Raw genomic sequence first — 19,544 nt, forward strand, 5'->3', positions numbered from 1 at the left:
ATGGAGTCTTCAGAAGGAGCATGGCTTGATAGGAACCCTTTGGAGTGCGGGGGGTGGGGGGGTCATATGGGGACTTGCAGAGGAAGTGTGGCTTAGTGGGAACCCTCCGAGGTACCGGTGGGCTGTGTGGGGCTAGCACAAGGAATTGGGACACTGGTGCTGGCAGGAAGTCTTTGGGGCACCAGTTTCCATATTGAGAGGGCCATGGGAAGGTTATCTCCAAGCCAAGTCTGCAAGTTTGTGCCAAGTGACTACATGTTCTGGGCACATGGCTGAGCAGAGTTCTTTTGGACGTCCTCACATCCATTCCACTGACCCACACTGTGCAACAGCTGGAAACCACAGGGGAGTCCCTTCCTCCTGCAGTACCCTCTGTTGAGAAAGCTTAACTTACATGCTCATTTTAAAGGAGAAATGTTTACTAGAATTCCATCTATTATCACACAACATATATTGAAGAGTGAACTTGGAGCTAAAAGGCAATAAATTGATAAGTGGTACACAAGATAGCAAACGCTGTTTAAATTAACAGGCCATCCTTTGAGGTTGACATTTTTATAAGTATCCCTGGTCCTTAGTATATTCATTACTGAAAACCTCCAACTTAGAGATCTTGTTGTTGTTGTTTTTAGGTGCCATCGAGTTGATTCCAACTCACAGCGACCCCTACGCACAACAGAACAAAACACTGCCCGGTCGTGCGCCATCCTTACAATTGTTGTTATGCTTGAGCTCATTGTTGCAGCCACTGTGTCAATCCACCTCGTTGAGGGTCTTCCTCTTTCCCGCTAACCCTGTACTTTGCTGAGCATAATGTCCTTCCCCAGGGACTGATCCCTCCTGACAACATGTCCAAAGTATGTAGGACACAGTCTTGCCATCTTTGCTTCTAAGGAGCACTCTGGTTGCACTTCTTCCAAGACAGATTTGTTCGTTCTTTGGGCAGTCCATGGTGTATTCAATATTCTTCGCCAACACCACAATTCAAAGGCGTCAATTCTTCTTCAGTCTTCCTTCTTCATTGTCCAGCTTTCACATGCATATTATGCGATTGAAAATACCATGGCTTGGGTCAGGTGCATCTTAGCCTTCAAGGTGGCATCTTCACTTTTCAACACTTTAAAGAGATCCTTTGTGGCAGATTACCCAATGCAACGTGTCGTGTGATTTCTTGACTGCCGTTTCCATGGCTGTTGATTGTGGACCTAAGTAAAATGAAATCCTTGACAACTTCAGTCCTTTCTCCATTTATCAAGATGTAGCTTATTGGTGCAGTTGTGAGGATTTTGTTTTCTTTATGTTGAGGTGTAATCCATACTGAAGGCTGTGGTTTCTGATCTTCAGTAGTAATTGTTTCAAGTCCTCTTCAGTTTCATCAAGCAAGGTTGTGTCATCTGCATAATGCAGGTTATTAATGAGTCTTCCTCCAATCCTGATGCCTCGTTCTTCATTAGTCCAGCTTCTGGGATTATTTGCTCAGCATACAGATTAAGTAGGTATGGTGAAGGGATTCAACCCTGACGCACACCTTTCCTGACTTCAAACCAATCAGTATTCCCTTGTTCTGTCTGAACAGCTGCCTCTTGATCTGTGTAAAGGTACCTCATGAGCACAATTAAGTGTTCTGGAATTCCCATTCTTCGCAATGTTATCCATAATTTGTTATGATCCACACAATCGAATGCCTTTGCATAGTCAATAAAACACAGGTAAACATCCTTCTGGTATTCTCTGCTTTCAGCCAGGATCCATCTGACATCAGGGATGATATAACTGGTTCCATGTCCTCTTCTGAAATCGGACTGAATTTCTGGCAGTTCCCTGTCGAGATACTGCTGCAGCTGTTTTTGAATGTTTTTCAGCAAAATTTTGATTACATGTAATATTAATGCTATTGTTCTATAATTTCCACATTTGGTTGGATCACCTTTCTTGGGAATAGGCATAAATATGGATCTCTTCCAGTCAGTTGGCCAGGAAGCTGTCTTCCATATTTCTTGGCATAGGCGAGTGAGCACCTCCGGCGCTGCATCTGTTTGTTGAAACATCTCAATTGATATTCCATCAATTCCTGGATCCTTGTTTTTCGCCAGTACCTTCAGAGCAGCTTGGACTTCTTCCTTCAGTACCATCAGTTCCTGATAATTTACTGCCTCTTGAAATGGTTGAACATCAAGTAATTCTTTTTGGTATAATGACTCTGTGTATTCCTTCCATCTTCTTTTGATGCTTCCTGCATCGTTTAATATTTTCCCCATAGAATCCTTCACTATTGCAACTCAAGGCTTGAATTTTATCTTCAGTTCTTTCAGCTTGAGAAACGCCAAGCGTGTTCTTCCCTTTTGGTTTTCTATCTCCAGCTCTTTGCACATGTCATTTTCATAGTTTACTTTGTCTTCTTGAGCCACCCTTTGAAATCTTCTGTTCAGTTCTTTTACTTTATCATTTGTTCCTTTTGCTTTAGCTGCTTGACGTTCGTGAGCAAGCTTCAGAGTCTCATCTGACGTCCACCTTGGTCTTTTCTTTCTTTCCTGTCTTTTCAGTGACTTGCTTTTTTCAAGTATGATGTCCTTGATGTCATTCCACAACTCATCTGGTCTTCGGTCACTAGTGTTCAGTGCATCAAATCTTTTCTTCAGGTGGCCTCTAAATTCAGGTGGGATATACTGAAGGTCTTTTGAGTGCTTTCCAACCTGGGGGGCTCATCTTCCAGCGCTTTATCAGACAGTGTTCCGCTACTGTTCATAAGGTTTTTACTGGCTAATGCTTTTCAAAAGTAGACTGCCTGGTTCTTTTTCCTAGTCTCTCTTAGTCTGGAAGCTCAGCTGAAACCTGTCCTCCATGGGTGACCCTAATGGTATCTGAATACTGGTGGCATAGCTTCCAGCATCGCAGCAACACGCAAGCCCCCACAGTACGACAAACTGACAGACACGTGGGGGAATAGAGATCTTAGGAAGTAGAAAATTAAGTTGTTATATATTATCTCTTAGATGAAACCTCCAGGGTGCCCTAAGTAGAAGTTACTCTAGATTGTCATCTGTTTACTTCCATCTCACACCCAAGGAAAGTAAATGTTTCTTTTCTTTTTTATAGATTACTCCACATTCTTCTTTTAGATCCATGTTTTGTAGGAGTTCATACATACCTTTCTAAACTTGATGACAGCCTTAACATTATGCATGAAAAACTTATTTCCTCATTTTCAGTATGCTTTTAAGAACATATATATTTATATGGCATCCTGAGTGCAGGATAAACCTAGATATTTAGGACTTCAGATAATTTGGAATGATGTGTAAATGTATATGCAAATTAAAATCTTCTTAATGCTATTTATAGCTTAGATGAAGGGTTGATATTCAGTTGGATTTGTTAGTATCTTATCTAATTGGTCAGTGGCATGATGCCTTAGTCATTGTGTTGATGGATGCATATTTTGAATATCAACTCTGCTTCCTTGTGCAATAGGTACTTTATATGGTTCATTAGTGCATATATATAAGGTAAAATCCTTGACCCTTGTGCAGAGTTTTTAGATTTTCCAGGGAGAGATACTTTCTTGCTTGGTAATAGATTGACTCTTTAGCAGTAAACTTTCCTGCACATAGCCTGTTCTAGGAAAAACTATATATATATATATATGTTCTAACAACAGAGGATCAGTTTTCATTACAAACAAATTATTAGTGAAACAATTCTTACTGAAATATTTTTCCCAAATCTTGTATTATTTGATCCTTTCACTATTTTATATAGGTTCTTTAACATTTTTGTTGTAAAATTCTTGGCTTTTTTTGTGCAGTCACATCTACTGTATTTTGTAGCTGATTCAAAGCATGTTTACATTGTTTACGGTTGCCAACCTTCTCCTAATTCATATCTTTAGTATCTTTGTTGATTGTTCTAATACTTCTAAGTATACAGGTATACTTAATTGAATTTTTTCTTAATTTAGGTAATGGTAGCAGAAATTATATTTAAAAGCTTTTTGTGTTTTGAGAATAAACATGCTTTAAAAATTACCATTAAATGGCTCCCTGGTTACAAAAAAACACAATTCATATAACTTTTCTGTGTTTCAGAAACCTTTTTCCAAAAAGGACAAAGGAACTCAAATCAGTTGCCCATAGTGCTCCTGGTTGGAAATTATTTGGTAAAGTACCTCCCAGAGAGAACCTTCAGAAAACTTCCAAAATCATTCAGCAGGTAAGTACTAATATAGCCATGTAGTTTGTCTTATCTTTTCAAGCATTCTGTTCGTGATAATTAACCATATCCTAGTATTACTGTTATTTTTCTAGATAAAAACTTTTGGGATTATAGATATTTATAGTAGCTTTCTTAAATTTTTTTTAAACATATCACAGATTTTCAGTTACCTTTTGTGGTTTTGTGAAAATTCTTTAAAGTAATGAAACTTTGATTTTCTTTCCTAGTTGTTTGTTGGATAGCTTTTTTTTTGTCTGTTTTACTTATTTAATTACTCTCACCACATACTTTGATTCCCAACTGAATATGGTAACATTTGCCAGTAGCACAGATTTTATGGGGTTAGTAGTTATGGACTGATGAAATAGTAGATAGCAAAAAACTGAGTAAATTATGAGGTTGAACTTTTTCTTTTGTTTCACTTCCCTGATGTTCTGCCTAAACCAAGGACTTCGTAAATGAGAAGGCTGGGTACATAATCCATTTCTACTAATTTAGGATCCGGTACTCCTGATAGTTGCATTAATGTCTGTATCCTTGAATTCTCAAGCATCTCAGATCTTATTTGACTTATGAACTTGTGCTCCTTAGTACTGGGAGACAGTAAGACTGAAAAGTAGTGAGACTGGATCAGTTTGCATGCTGCGTTTTTAATTTCAGAGAAGTTGTTGTTCAGAAGGAGATGTACAATGAACTGATTGCTACTTCTTTCTTTCCCAATCATAGTTTACCAGATATAACACAACTGGCATTTATAAAAAATATCACATCCATATTGGAAAAAATACCTTTCCTTTAATGATTTAATAGCGTTCTTTTCATTGATGAAAAAGCTAAAAACAACAACAAAAATCCTGGTTTCCCAAATAATATAGGGAAATAGTGTTTAGGTCTTTAAAAACTTTTATTGCAATTAATTTTATTTACAAGTAATTAAGTTTTAAATAGTTTTTATAGCTGCTGGGATTAAAACAGTAGTGCCTAGGCACCCTGGTGTGCTGCAGCTAACACACAGGGGCATCATAAAAAACCAAAGCCAAACCCATTGCCCTCAAGTCGATTCTGACTCATAGGGACCCTGTAGGACAGAGTAGTACTGCAATAGGGTTTCCAAGGCTGTAATCGTTACGGAAGCAGACTACATCTTTCGCCCGTGGGTTCCAACTGCTGACCTTTTTGGTTAGCAGCTGAGTGCTTCGCCCCTGTGCCACCAGGGCTCCTTAACATACAGAAAAAAAAAAAAATTTTTTTTTTTTTTCTGTTAAGGGGCACCATAAAATTATTTTTAAAATTTGAGGCAAATAGTGATACTCCATATGTGTCGGCTACCTCGCAGAGTGTAAACTTAAAGTAGTACACAGTTTCAGCATTAGATGGTGATCCATTCTTTTATTTGACATCATATCTTTGTGAATCTGGGTTTTCTGAGGTTGCTGTGGTAAAAATCAGATACTGTGCAAAAATCAGTGTGGAATTGGAAATGAGGGTGGTGGTGTCCTGTCTGATTTCAAGGTTTGAGAAAACTGTACAGTGCCCAACAGGTATATATGTCCAATTAGTAGTTAGTCGTGTGTGTGTTTTTTAAGAATAAAGCTTTTTCCTTCAATTCATGTGTATTGTTTTTTCAAATGGTTACTAAATGTAAGGACATAAATTCTTATTAAATTGTTTGGACGTAACTACTTATTAAAGAGAACTGCTAGGTATTTGTTTTGGTCTAGGTGGTGCTGTAAAAAAAATTACTGAGGCACTAAGGGCACTGTTAGCCAAGAAAGTTGGGGAGCCTCTGCTACAATGACATTTTAAGTTTTAGTTCTTCTCTTTTTGGTAAAATCTGAAAGTAACTTCTCTTGGCTAGAGTTTTTCCCGAAGACCAAGTTTGCCCTCTAGAGGCAAAACGGATATCTTGCTATTGAAGGTTTTTACTACAGGTGTCCTTAATTCTATTGTACAAACCAGTTGCTGTTCAGTTGATTCTGCCTCGGCGACCCTGCGTACGTTAGAGTAGAACTGTGCTCCATAGGGTTTTCAATGGTTGAGTTTTTGGGAGTAGGTCACTAAGCCTTTCTTTCGAGGTGCCTCTGGATGGACTTGAACCACCAACCTTTTGGTTAGCAGTAGAGCATGTTAACCATTTGTACCATCCAGGGACTCAGACTTTATGGTAATTTACCTTAAATATGCATATGCATACATTTTTATGCAGACTAACATTTTGTGATATTTTCTTACCGTAGGTCTCTTAAATAAATTATTGGTTGGGTAATTACGTGTTTTCTGGTACGTTATATGTCCTTAATCTGTTCTATTTATTTTGGAAAGCAAAGGCCTTACATTCTCTCTCTCTCTTTTTCTATGTTATGTGAGAATTAGATGAGCGCTCAGGGAAAGGACAACTCATTCACGTGTGGAAAGAAGAAGTGGAGTTGAAATGGAGTTGCTATCCTCTACACCCCCACCTTTGGCCCTTTACAATTGATGATTTCTCCAGCTATGTGTAGGTGATAGTGTATATCTTGATGCCTTCCTGATTGTTCCTTTTGTTTTCTTGGACGTGTGATGGATAGGCAAGTCACTCTTCCTCTGACCCTTTTTCCATCCTCAGTTTGTGTATCTTTTCATGTGATGGAAGAAACCCTGGTGGCATAGTGGTTAAGTGCCACAGCTGCTAGCCAAAGGGTCAGCAGTTCAGATCTGCCAGGCGCTCCTTGGAAACTCTGTGGGGCTTTTCTACTCAGTCCTATAGGGTCGCTATGAGTCGGAATTGACTCGATGGCACTGGGTTTGGTTTTTGTTTTTTTTTTTTGGCTTTTCATGTGATGGAACGTTTTCTTCCTCTTTCTTTCTCCTTTTTCTGCTTCTGTACATGTCCTCTAGTCTCCATTTGTCTTAACTATGCTGTCCTCTTCCCTGCGATTGTCATTTTTCAAAGTGGGCATGGCTCTCTTTATAGTAATGGTAACTTTATAACTTCATATCTCTGTTCCAACTTGAAAACATTTTTCACAGCCCTGATTTTCAAACTCCATGAAACATTATAAATGTAAAAGTACGTTTGAGTTCCTTTACAAAGTACTTTTCTCAGATGGATGTTATGTTTGGAATCAGAAATAAAAAATGAAGATATTACCAGTAAAGCAATGAAGAATGCTAGGACACGTCTGGTGTGTTTCAGGATAGAGTCGTAAGCCCTTATGGCTGTAGAAAATGAAAGTAGTAATTCAAATGTGAAACTGCCTGGAAGAGTAAGGCAGTGCTAAAAATACTGAGGTAAAAATACCTTTGAGCTTTGGAAGGATGCCTTACTTGCTTTTTCGAGTGGCAAAACAGTAAGATTTACTAGGAGATCAGAGTAGTAGTAATATTACATTGGATAATAATTTTTTTAAAGCCTGAGTATAATTATATTATTGGGCCCAAATTCTTCTTTTTTAAAGGGAGCAGCATCTCTAAGATTATATTAAGTAAAACGGAAAAGTAAGATTTGGTTTGTAAACTTTTCTTGATTAATTACTATGATGTATAAATTATAATATAACTTATATTTTAACACATGGTTATATTCTCCTTATAAAAATAAAATGTTATAGGAAGATATATCGCATTTCATTTTCCCTTCATATTTTAGGCCTTCTAAAATGTATTTGAACCAATGGAAAACACATGTATTTTCGTGTATGCGTTTTTATATATGTAGTGTTACAATTTTTTTTGCAATTTATTTCAGAGAATAAAATGTTCTTCTATATGAACATATACACACACACAACATGCACACACACATATATATGTTTGCTTACGCTGAACCTGCACGTAGACCAAGAGGCATTCGTTAGAACAGAACAAGGGGATACCGTGTTGTTTAAAATCAGGAAGGGTGTGCGTCAGGGTTGTATCCTTTCACCATACTTATTCATTCTGTATGCTGAGCAAATAATCCCAGAAGCTGGACCATATGAGGAAGACTCATTAACACCTGTGATACACAGATGACACTACCTCGCTTGCTGAAAGCAAAGAGGACTTGAAGCACTTACTGATGAAAATCAAAGACTACAGCCTTCTGTATGGGTTACAACTCCACATGAAGAAAATAAACATTCTCACAACTGGACCAATAAGCAACATCATGATAAATGGAGAAAAGATTAAAGTTGTCAAGGATTTCATTTTACTTGGATTCACTGTCAACACCCATGAAAGCAGCAGTCAGGAAATCAAACAACATGTTGCATCGGGCAAATCTGCTGCAAAAGACCTCTTGATAGTGTTGAAAAACAAAGATGTCACTTTGAGGACTAAGGTGCGCCTGACCCAAGCCGTGGTCTTTTCAGTTGCCTCATATGCATGTGAAAGCTGGACAGTGAATAAGGAAGACCAAATTAAGAATTGATACATTTCAATTATGGTGTTGGTGAAGAATACTGAATATACCATGGACTGCAGAAGAATGGACAAATCTGTCCTGAAAGATGTACAGCCAGAACGCTCCTTGGAAGTGAGGATGGTGAGACTTCATCTCACGTACTTCGGACATGTTTTCAGGAGTGACCAGTCCTTGAAGAAGGACGACATGCTTGGTAGAGGGTCATTGAAAAAGAGGAAGATCCTCAACGAGATAGATTGATACAGTGGCTAGAATGGTGGGCTCACACATAGCAAGATTTGTGAGGATGATGCAGGACCAGGTAGTGTTTTGTTCTGTTGTACATAGATTCGCTTATGAGTCAAAACTGACTTGACAGCACCTAACAACAACATGTGTATATATACACGCACACATATACATGTATGCGTGTATATATATAATTTAACCTTACATGTTTTACACCTGCAGATTTTCAGAGATAAGTGAGGTTTGTAAGTGAAAGATAACCTGTTGGTTAATTTTTTTTTTTTTTAATTTTATCCCTATAGTAAATTTTATTAAAGGTCTGATAAATTTTGGTGCTTTTTGTATTAACAGTAAAGACACACAGAATCATTTTAGGATATAGCAAAGCGAAACTAACCTGTTTGGCATTTAACCTGATGATCAGTTCCCAAATCACAAGAATATTCATGATACTATTTTATGAGGATTATTACATGTGCTCTCTTGCAGGTGTGAAATTCTTGCTTGTGGCCTTTGAACCAGTTGGTGAGCCATGTTAAAAACTGCATCTATTGTAAAGAGTATTTCAGTTATATTGTAGTTCAGTTGACCTAGGTTTCTGGTTTTTCTAAAATAATAGGCTAAAGTTGGAATGCAGCTAAATAGCTTTTCTTACCTCCAAACTAAGTAAGGATTATTTCAAATGAGCTGTGTTGTGTATAATTGTAACATGATTCCATACTAGATTGAATATATCCTATTTATGTAAACTGACAATCTTTCACTAGAAGGTGATCTTTTTTCTGCTAGGTACTGTTTTTATACTGGCATCTTTAATTTTAAAATATGATTATTTAGGTGATGATTCAAGTTTTTAATCAACAGTCATGTCATTTTCTGGGTAAAGTTTTAGTTGGGTAGTTGATCTCTTGCTGAAACTTTTGACAGACAAGACAAAAAAATTTTTTTAAGACACTGATTTCTTAATCTGAGCCCTTCAGATTATCTAAAAGTATTATAGGTCACTCTCCTCAGTTAAGTTTCTGCTTTTGAAATTTTTTACAACACAAATGAACACTAACATTATAGAAAGGACCAGAATATCTATGTTTTGTGAGCACTAGTGGCGTAGTGGTTAAGTGCTACGGCTGCTAACCAAATGGTCGGAAGTTCGAATCCGCCAGGCGCTCCTTGGAAACTCAATGGGGCAGTTTTACTCTGTCCTATAGGGTCGCTATGAGTCGGAGTCGATTCGAGGGCGCTGGGTTTTTTTTTTTTTAATTAAATACGTAACACTGTGAACGTGTTTTCTGGTTACTGCAATGATGTGTGTAACATTTGAACAGTTCATTGGTTTTAATGATGCTTAAATACAGATATCCTTGGTTTAAAATATGGCTGAGTACTGCAAAATAAACTCGTTCCTTCATCACTGTTAAATTGTGGAGGGGCTGAGTGTCTTAGTTATCTAGCGCTGCCATAACACAAGTGGATGGCTTTAAGAAAGAAAAATTTATTTTCTCACAGCTAGTAGGTTACAAGTCCAAATTCAGGACATAGACTCCAGGGGAAGGCTTCATCTCTCTGTTGGGTCTGGAGGAAGGTCCTTGTCCTCAATCTTCCCCTGGTGAAGCAGCTTCTCAGGTGCAGGGACCCCATGTCCAAAGGACGAGCTTTGCTCCTGGTGAAAGAAAAATTAATTTTCTCACAGCCTAGTAGGTTACAAGTCCAAATTCAGGACGTCGGCTCCAGGGGAAGGCTTTCTCTTTCTGTTGGGTCTGGAGGAAGGTCCTTGTCCTCAATCTTTCCCGGTCAGACAGCTTCTCAGGTGCAGGGACCCCGTGTCCAAAGGACATGCTTTGCTCCTGGTGCTGCTTTCTTGGTAGGATGAGGTCCCCAACTCTCTGCTTGCTTCTCTTTCCTTGAGAGATAAAAGGTGATGCAGGCCATACCCCCAGGGAAACTCCCTTTACCTTGGATCAGGGAGGTGACCTGAGCAAGGGTAGTATTACAATTCCATCCTAATCCTCTCAACATAAGATTACAATCACAAAATGGAGGACAACCACACATGGCCTAACCAAGTTGATATACACATTTTTGGGGGAACATAATTCAATCCATGACACTGAGCTATGTTGAAAATTTATTTTTGAAATTATTCATATTTATAATTATTTCACCCTTGTATTTTAAAAAATTTTATTTACTTAACGTATTGTCACCTTCAAGAGGTTGTGAATAACTGCCTTTCCAGCTGCATGTGTGTCCGTTATTTAATGTTAATGATGAATTATTATGTGTTTTGTATGTGTGAATACATAGGGTCGCTATGAGTCGGAATCGACTCGATGGCACCGGGTTTGGTTTCGTTTTGGTTTTTATGTGTGAGTAAATGGATTTCATAAAACTTCATTTGTATGGTCTGAGGATTGAGAGCAAAAAACCAAAAGCAAACCCAGTGCCGTCGAGTCGATTCCGACTCATAGTGACCCTATGGGACAGAGTAGAACTGCCCCATAGAGTTTCCAGTGAGCACCTGGCAGATTCGAACTGCCGACCCTTTGGTTAGCAGCCGTAGCACTTAACCACTACGCCACCAGGTTTCCTAAGATTGAGAGAGGAACTCATAAAAGCTCAGGACCTGAGCATCTGGGAGAGGGGAGAAGTATGAGCCTCAAGAGAGAGGGTTAAATTAGTTAAAGAAAAAGACTAAAAACAAGTCCTCACAAATTGGACAGGGTAGAATTTGGGGAGAATTTTTTTTCCCTGTTAGAAGAGACAGAGACTTAGAAAGGGGTTACCCTTTGAAAAGATACTTAAGAGTACCTGTTATTTGATTACGTGAATATAGTTTGAGTATTAAAATTATATTAAAAGTTCTATTCATTCTCTCTCAGACTTAATATATATTGGGTTTTAAACTAGATTAAACAAACAAAATTGTGCTACTAATTTTGCCAAAATATAGTTTACTGAAATTAACTCCCTGTGGAACTAGTTTTTTATTCCAGAGGTTTCAGTTAAACTTGGGTTCTAAGATGGGTTTTATCTCTACTAACTCACAGAATTTTTAAATATAATTTAGAATCGGCAAAGGCATCAAAATTGCCTAAACCTTGTGTACCCTAATCCTGGTTTCCCTGGCTCTTGGATCAAGTTGTGTAAGAGAGCCCCTTTTACATGGTCTTGCAGTGGTTAGAGATGGCAAAATGGGGAGCTGCTTCTGTTTTTGACTGTCTATAAAATGTTCACCATGGAAGCTCAAAACATGTAAGAGTTTACTTATTGATGTGGGTTTAACATTAGTCCTTTTAAGAGAGTATTCCCAGTGTCCATGAATGATTTATCACTGAGCCTCAAAGTGGAGCCAGTCAATGTATATACTATATCAGTGTAGATATCGGGCTATTTTGACTTTTTCCTTGTCTTTGGAAGAGAAGCTCCTATCTACTATTCTCTCTTACCCCCAGTCCCCATATTTTACTTCTTTAGGCTCCTGCCACTCTCCCTGTGAACCCACAGTTTCATCTTTTCTTATATTTCCATTGTAGTCCACTTTCTTTCTGAATGATCTCTTTTAGAATGTGGAATACCATTTTGCCACCAACTTAATGTGTGACCTGATTTGAGCAAACTCTAAGCCTTTTCTCTAGCAGAATTTAAAGGACAAAATTTTCGAATTGATCCTAGATTCTTCTCTAAGATTTGACTTTTATTTCAATGAATACATATTTATTCAACAAAAACTGTGTATAATACAATAGACATAGTGTTAGGTTCTTGGGATATAAATGAAAATGAGGCCTAGCCTTTGAGTTATTCCGGTATAAATGGGGGCGGAGGCGGTGGTGGTGTCCATATATAACTATGGTATAATAAGTACTGTAGAAGAGTTGTGAACAGGGTGTGAGAGTACAGATGAGTAATTACTTCGGCTCAGAGATGACATGTGAGTTGTATTCTGCAGTACCAGTAAGAGTTCCCTAGGTTAAGATGAAGAAAGCCATTCCACATAGAGGAAACTGAAGAACAAACAGGAATGAGCCACCATGTTTGAGGAATAGTTATTAGGCCAGTATAATAAGGATGCAGGGAAGATGGTGATCAGAGAATTGAATTTTATCCAAAATACTTTTATATAAGGTAATGAGATATCAAATTCGTATATTAGGAAGATAATTCTAGAGGCGTTATAGAAGCTGAATTAGAGGAGGGTTAGTCTGCAGACAAGAACATTAAAAATTTATTGTAGTGGTCTATGATTGTGGTTTCCAAACACAGCAGTTAGAATTACTTAGGGAATATGTTAAAAAATACAGATCCTTTGGCCCTATAAATATGTTCTTAATGTAAATTTTGTGTTTTTTAATTCTTGAGTTCCTAGTTGGTTCTTTTTCACATCTGCTGTATCACTTTTTACAGTTTACAGCTCCCTGCTGAAATTTCAACCTTGGCATTTATCTCCTTAAACATAATAAGTGTAGTTATTTCACAGCCTGTGTCTAATAATCCCAATGTCTGGAAATCCTATAGGTCTGTTTATGTTACATATTATTTCTGGTAATTTTTGCTTATTGTTTCTTGCCTCTGTGTGTTCCTAGTTATCTTTGCTTGGGCGCTGGACATAGTATTTGAAACATATGTAGAGGACAATTTGAGGGTTAAGATGATACCATCCTTCAGAAATTTGGGTTTATGTCTTCCAAGTGCTTGGTGGCATTAACTATCTAGTTTTTTTGGCCCATTCAGATGATACAAAGCTCAGATGCAGTCTTTCTTAGCCATTTTTCTTATTATTAAGTAAAAATTGATTTTTGATTATTAAACCAACTTTGCTTTCCTGCGGTTAACTCCATTTAGGAACAGTTTGTATCCATTTTATAGGTTGCCAATTTCGATTTCCTAATATTTTGCTAAGGATTTTTGTTTTTGTGTTCATGGGGAATATGGGTCTGTAGTTTTCTTTTAACGTCTTTGTCTCATTTTGGTATTGAGGATAACGCTGCCGTTACTGAATGAATTGGGAATTGTTTCTTCCTTCTCTTTTTTCTGAAAGAATTGTGTAGAATTGATGTTATTTCTTTCTTAAATGTTTCATAGAGTTCATCAGTGAAATCACCTAAGTCAGAGTTTCTCAGCCTCAGCACTATTGACATTTTGGGCCAGACAATCTTTTGTTGTGGGAGGCTGTTCTATGCATTGTAGGATGTGTAGCAGCATCCTTGGCCTCCACACTATAGATGCCATTAGCACACACCCACACACAGTTGTGGCAACCAAAAATGTCCCTAGACACTTTTTACCCCAGTTGAGAACCATTGATCTAAGCAAAGCCTGGTGAAAGGTTTTTAGCTATGAGCTTAGAGAGTTAGCTGAGTTTTATCAGAAATACTTTTAAAGAGGGTATTGAGACATCTGATAAAAATTCATGTATTAGATAATTCTGGAGATACTATAGAAACTGAATTAGAAGAGAGTGAGTCTACTTGACAAAGACATTAATGAAATTTATTGTAGTAGTCTATGATTGTGGTTCCCAAACACTAGATTATACTATTTTTATTGTTGTGGAGCAGATTTTAATTATAAGTTTAATTACTTGAATTGACACAGGGCTGGTCAAGTTTTCTTTTTAAGTTAGTTTTGGAGCATATCTTCCAAGAGATTTTTACATTTCATCTGTGTTGTTAAATTTATTGGAATAAAGCTGTTCATAATATTCTATTGTCCTGATGGATATGTAATGATGATCTCTCTTACTTTTATGATGTTGATAATTTGTGTCTTCTCTCTCTCTCTTTTTTTTGACCAGTTTACTAAAAGTTTATCAATTTTACTGATTTTTAAAAGAAACATCTTTTGTTTCACTAATTTTTATCCCGATGTTAATGTATTTTGTTGTTTTTGCTCATGCTTTTGGTGTCATAACTATGAATCCATTGTCAAAAACTAGGTCTCGAAGCATTACTCCTATGCTTTGTTCTAAGAGTTTTCTAATTTTACTTCTTACATTTAGGTTTGTGAGATCCATTTTGAGTTAATTTTCATATATGGTGTGAGGTATGAGTCCAATTCATTCTTTCTCATGTGGAAATCTAGTTGTCCCAGCACCATTTATTGGAGAGACCATTCTTTCTCCATTGGATGAACTTCACACGCTGGTCAAAAATCAACAGTTAGCCGTAGATGTATGGGTTTATTTCTGGACTTGTACCCTGCCATTTTGCTGAATTTATAAGCTCTAGAAGCTTTTTTGTGGATTCTTTGGGGGTCTATATATAGGATCATGTCATCTGCAAATAGGGATAGTTAGTCTTCTTTCTTTCCAGTATGGATAACTTTTATTTCTTTTTCTTGCCCAATTGCTCTGGCGAGTACTTTTGGTACAATATTGAATAGCAGTAGTGAAAGCAGGCATCCTTACCTTGTTCATGATCTTAAGGGCAAAACTCTAAGTCTCTCTCGGTTGAGTATGATGTTAGCTGTGGGTTTTTCATAAATTCCTTTCATCGTAATGAGGAATTGCCCTTCTATTCTTAGTTTGTTGAGTGTTTTTACCAAGAAAGGGTGTTGGATTTTGTCAAACGCCTTTTCTGCATCGATTGAAATTTCATGTCGTTCTTTTCTTTGTTCTTATTAATGTGGTGTACTACATTGATTGATTATTAATGCTAAACCACCATTCTATTCCTGGAGTAAATCTCACTTGATCATGGTATTATAATCCTTTTAATATGGTGTTGGATTCGGTTTGCCAGTATTTAGTTATGGATTTTTGCACCTGTATTCATAAGGGATATTGATCTGTAGCTTTCTTTTCTTGTGGTATCTTTGTCTGGCTTTGGTATCAGGGTAATTCTGGCCTCATACAATGAGTTAGGAAGTGTTTGTTTCTTCCTCTTCTATTTTTTGGAAGAGTTTAAGAAGGATTGGTGTCAATTCTTTTTAAATGTTTGGTAGAATTTACCAGTGAAGCCTTCTGGTCCAGAACTTTTTTGTTATTGTTGAGAGATTTTTGATTACTGATTACGTGTTATGTGTCTGTTGAAATTTTCTGTATTGTCAGTTTATATAAATTGTGTGTTTCTAGGAACTTGTCCATTTCATGTAGTTAACTAATTTTTTTTGGTGTTCATACTAAAAGGATCTTACGGTCCTTTTTATTTCTGCTGGGTCAGTTGTACTGTCCGCACTTCTATTTCCGATTTTAGTTATTCTTACTCTCTTTTTTCTTTGTCAGTCTCCCTAAAAGTTTGTTGATTTTACTGATCTTTTAAAAGAACCGACTTTTTTTTTATACTTTTTGTTGTGCTTTAAGTGAAAGTTTACAAATCAAGTCAGTCTCACACACAAAAACTTATATACACCTGGCTAACGACAACCCAGTGCCGTCAAGTCGATTCCGACTCATAGCGACCCTAAAGGGCAGGGTAGAACTGCCCCATAGAGTTAGTTACCTGGCTACATACTCCCAGTTACTTTCCCCCTAATGAGACAGCCCGCTCTCTCCCTCCACTCTCTCTTTTCATGTCCATTTTCCCAGCTTCTAACCCCCTCTACCCTCTCATCTCCCCTCCAGGCAGGAGATACCAACATAGCCTCAAGTGTCCACCTGATCCAGGAAGCTCACTCCTCACCAGCATCCTTCTCCAACCCGTTGTCCAGCCCAATCCATGTTTGAAGAGTTGGTTCCAGGAATGGTTCCTGTCCTGGACCAACAGAAGGTCTGGGGGCCATTATCACTGGGGTCCTTCTAGTCTCAGTCAGTCCATTAAGTCTGGTCTTTTTATGAGAATTTGGGGTCTGCATCCCACTGCTCTCTTGCTCCCTCAGAGGTGCTCTGTTGTGTTCCCTGTCAGGGCAGTCATCAGTTGTAGCCGGGCACTATCTAGTTCTTCTGGTCTCAGGATGATGTATTCTCTGGTTCATGTGGTCCTTTCTGTCTCTTGGGCTCATAATTACCTTGTGTCCTTGGTGTTCTTCATTCTCCTTTGATCCACGTGGGTTGAGACTCATTGATGCATTTTAGATGGCCGCTTGCTAGCGTTTAAGACCCCAGACGCCACTCTTCAAAGTGGGATGCAGAATGGTCTCTTAATAGATTTTATTATGCCAATTGACTTAGATGTCCCCTGAAACCACGGTCCCCAAACCCCTGCCCCTGCTACGCTGGCCTTCGAAGCATTCCGTTTATTCAGGAAACTTCTTTGCTTTTGGTTTAGTCCAGTTGTGCTGACCTCCCCTGTATTGCATGTTGTCTTTCCCTTCACCTAAAGTAGTTCTTATCTACTATCTAATTAGCGAATACCCCTTTCCCACCCTCCCTCCCTCTCCCCTCACGTAACCACAAAAGAATGTTTTCTTCTTAGTTTAAACTATTTCTGAAGTTCTTATAATAGTGGTCTTATATAGTATTTATCCTTTTGCAGCTGACTAATTTCACTCAGCATAATGCCTTCCATGTTCCTCCATGTTACGAAATGTTTCACAGAAGCATCACTGATCTTTATTGATGTCTAATATTCCATTGTGTGAATATACCATAATTTATTTATCCATTCATCCATTGATGGGCACCTTGGTTGCTTCCATCTTTTTGCTTCTGTAAACAGTGCTGCAATAAACATGGGTATGCATATATCTGTTTGTGTAAAGGCTCTTATTTCTGTAGGATATATTCCAAGGAGTGGGATTGCTGGATCGTATGGTAGTTCTATTTCTAGCTTTTGAAGGAAGCCCCAAATCGACTTCCAAAGTGGTTGTACCATTTGACATTCCCACCAGCAGTGTAGACGTGTTTCAGTCTCTCCACAGCCTCTCCAACATTTATTGTTTTGTGTTTTTTAGATTAATGCCAGCCTCGTTGGAGTGAGATGAAATCTCATTGTAGTTTTGATTTGCATTTCTCTAATGGCTAATGATTGTGAGCATTTCCTCATGTATCTGTTAGCTGCCTGAATGTCTTCTTTAGTGAAGTGTCTGTTCATATCTTTTGCCCATTTTTTAATTGGGTTATTTGTCTTTTTGTAGTTGAGTTTTTGCCACATCATGTAGATTTTAGAGATTAGAGGCAGATCGGAAATGTCATAGCTAAAAACTTTTTCCCAGTCTGTAGGTAGTCATTTTACTCTTAAGCCTTTGGATGTGCGTAATAAACTTCTGGTTTTGTTGTTCTGTTTTCTCTGTTTCATTTATTTCTGCTCTGATCTTTGTTATTTCCTTTCTTCTTGTAGCTTTGGGGTTAGTTTGCCCTTCTTTTTCTGGTTCCTTGAGTTGTGTTGTTGTTGTTAGGTGCTGTTGAGTTGGTTCTGACTCATGGCAACCCTGTGTATAACAGAATGAAACACTGCCCGCTCCCGTACCATCTTCATGATTGTTGTTATGGTTGAGTCCATTGTTGCTGCTTCTATGCCAATCCACCTCATTGAAGGTCTTCTTTCTTGAGTCGTAGAATTAGGTTATTGACTTGAGATCTTTTTAAAGTAGGAATTTACTGCTCTAAATTTCTCTCTGAGCACTGCCTTCACTGCATCCCATGATTCTTGGCATATTGTGCTTTCATTTTCATTTGACTCTAAGTATTTTCTGATTTCTCTCTTGATTTCTTCCTTGATCCTTTCCTTATTTAATAGTGTGTCATTTAATTTCTTTGTATATTTTCCAGTTTTCCTTTGGTTATTTCTGGTTTAATTCAGTTGTGATTAGAGAAGATTCTTTGTATGATATATATATATGTATATATATATACGCCCCTATACGCACACATTTTTTTTTTTTACATTTTAGGAAATTTTATTTTGCAGGTAAAAACACGAGCTCTGCGTGTTGCCCATCATAGTTTTAATAGCTCTGTTTGTTCCACTCTTCAAAGTTTCAGGTTGTTTTAATTCAGCCAGCATCTAATTATTGCAGCTTTCCAAGGTGTATGGTATGTCAATACACCGGTCTCTGCAGCTGCCTTTCCCCTTCAAACATGATTCCTTACCGTTCTCTAAGAATAAGCATTTCTAGACTTTTAATTAAAAGCTCACAAAATGACAAAATATAAAACGTAGTCTGAGTAGTTGCTTTGTTCTTGTATTCTTTTTCTTTCTTCTTTCCTTTTCCTTCTTTCTTAGCTCAAGGTTTAATTTTCAGTTTTCAGTGTCTCAGCATTCAACAGAGAGTGAATAATTTCCCTTTGAATGTGTGTAAAGTAAATCATACTGTGATTCAGGCAATGGATTGGCAGTTCTCACGAGGCTGGCTAAGTGCCTGTGGGAAACTGGGAGTCAGGAGGCCTGGCTTCACTCCCTGCCTTGTCACTGTGTGCAAGTCAGTTCCCATCCTGGGTCTCAATTTTCTCATGTGTTATATAACCAAAAAAAAAAGTAGCAGGGGAGACGGAGGTGGAGAGGTAGAGAGCTTGTTCTGTAATGGCAAGCTGGAAGTGCCTTCAAGAGTCAAATAGAAATAACACAACGAATGGAGTGACCAAGTAGGGACTGGGCAAAATGGAAGACTTCATGTCCCATCTTAAGGGAGCAGCTGTTTCTCAACTCCAAGTAAACATCCAATGTTGGATCTGATTTTTTCTAGAGACACTAGAAATGAGATTTTTTTGTGTGAAATCTCCCAATTATTAAGTGTTAGCTAGTAATTTCATTTTCCGAAATGGTGTAGCCAAACAAAAATACCTACAGCCCAAATTTAGCCTGTAGGGCAACAGTTTGCTACTTCTGATCTGGAAGACTAT

At 37.9% G+C, this 19,544-nt stretch overlaps 1 protein-coding gene across 4 annotated transcripts in view; it reads left to right on the forward strand.

Annotated features, from left to right (window-relative positions):
* Positions 1-19,544, forward strand: part of TBC1D12 (TBC1 domain family member 12) — a 134,962-nt gene that overhangs the window by 38,275 nt on the left and 77,143 nt on the right. For 2 of the 4 annotated variants that reach the window (XM_049855305.1, XM_049855307.1), the window contains exon 2: positions 4,086-4,209. The exons of 1 other annotated variant lie outside the window; for it this stretch is intronic. In XM_049855305.1, coding sequence (XP_049711262.1) covers positions 4,086-4,209 — 124 coding nt within the window. Of the gene's footprint in view, positions 1-4,085; positions 4,210-9,331; positions 9,353-19,544 lie in introns of those variants that run through there. One more of the 4 variants, XM_049855309.1, reaches the window with a different exon arrangement.

This window comes from Elephas maximus, chromosome 16 (assembly GCF_024166365.1).
Source record: "Elephas maximus indicus isolate mEleMax1 chromosome 16, mEleMax1 primary haplotype, whole genome shotgun sequence".
In the NCBI taxonomy this organism is placed as follows: Eukaryota; Metazoa; Chordata; class Mammalia; order Proboscidea; family Elephantidae; genus Elephas; species Elephas maximus.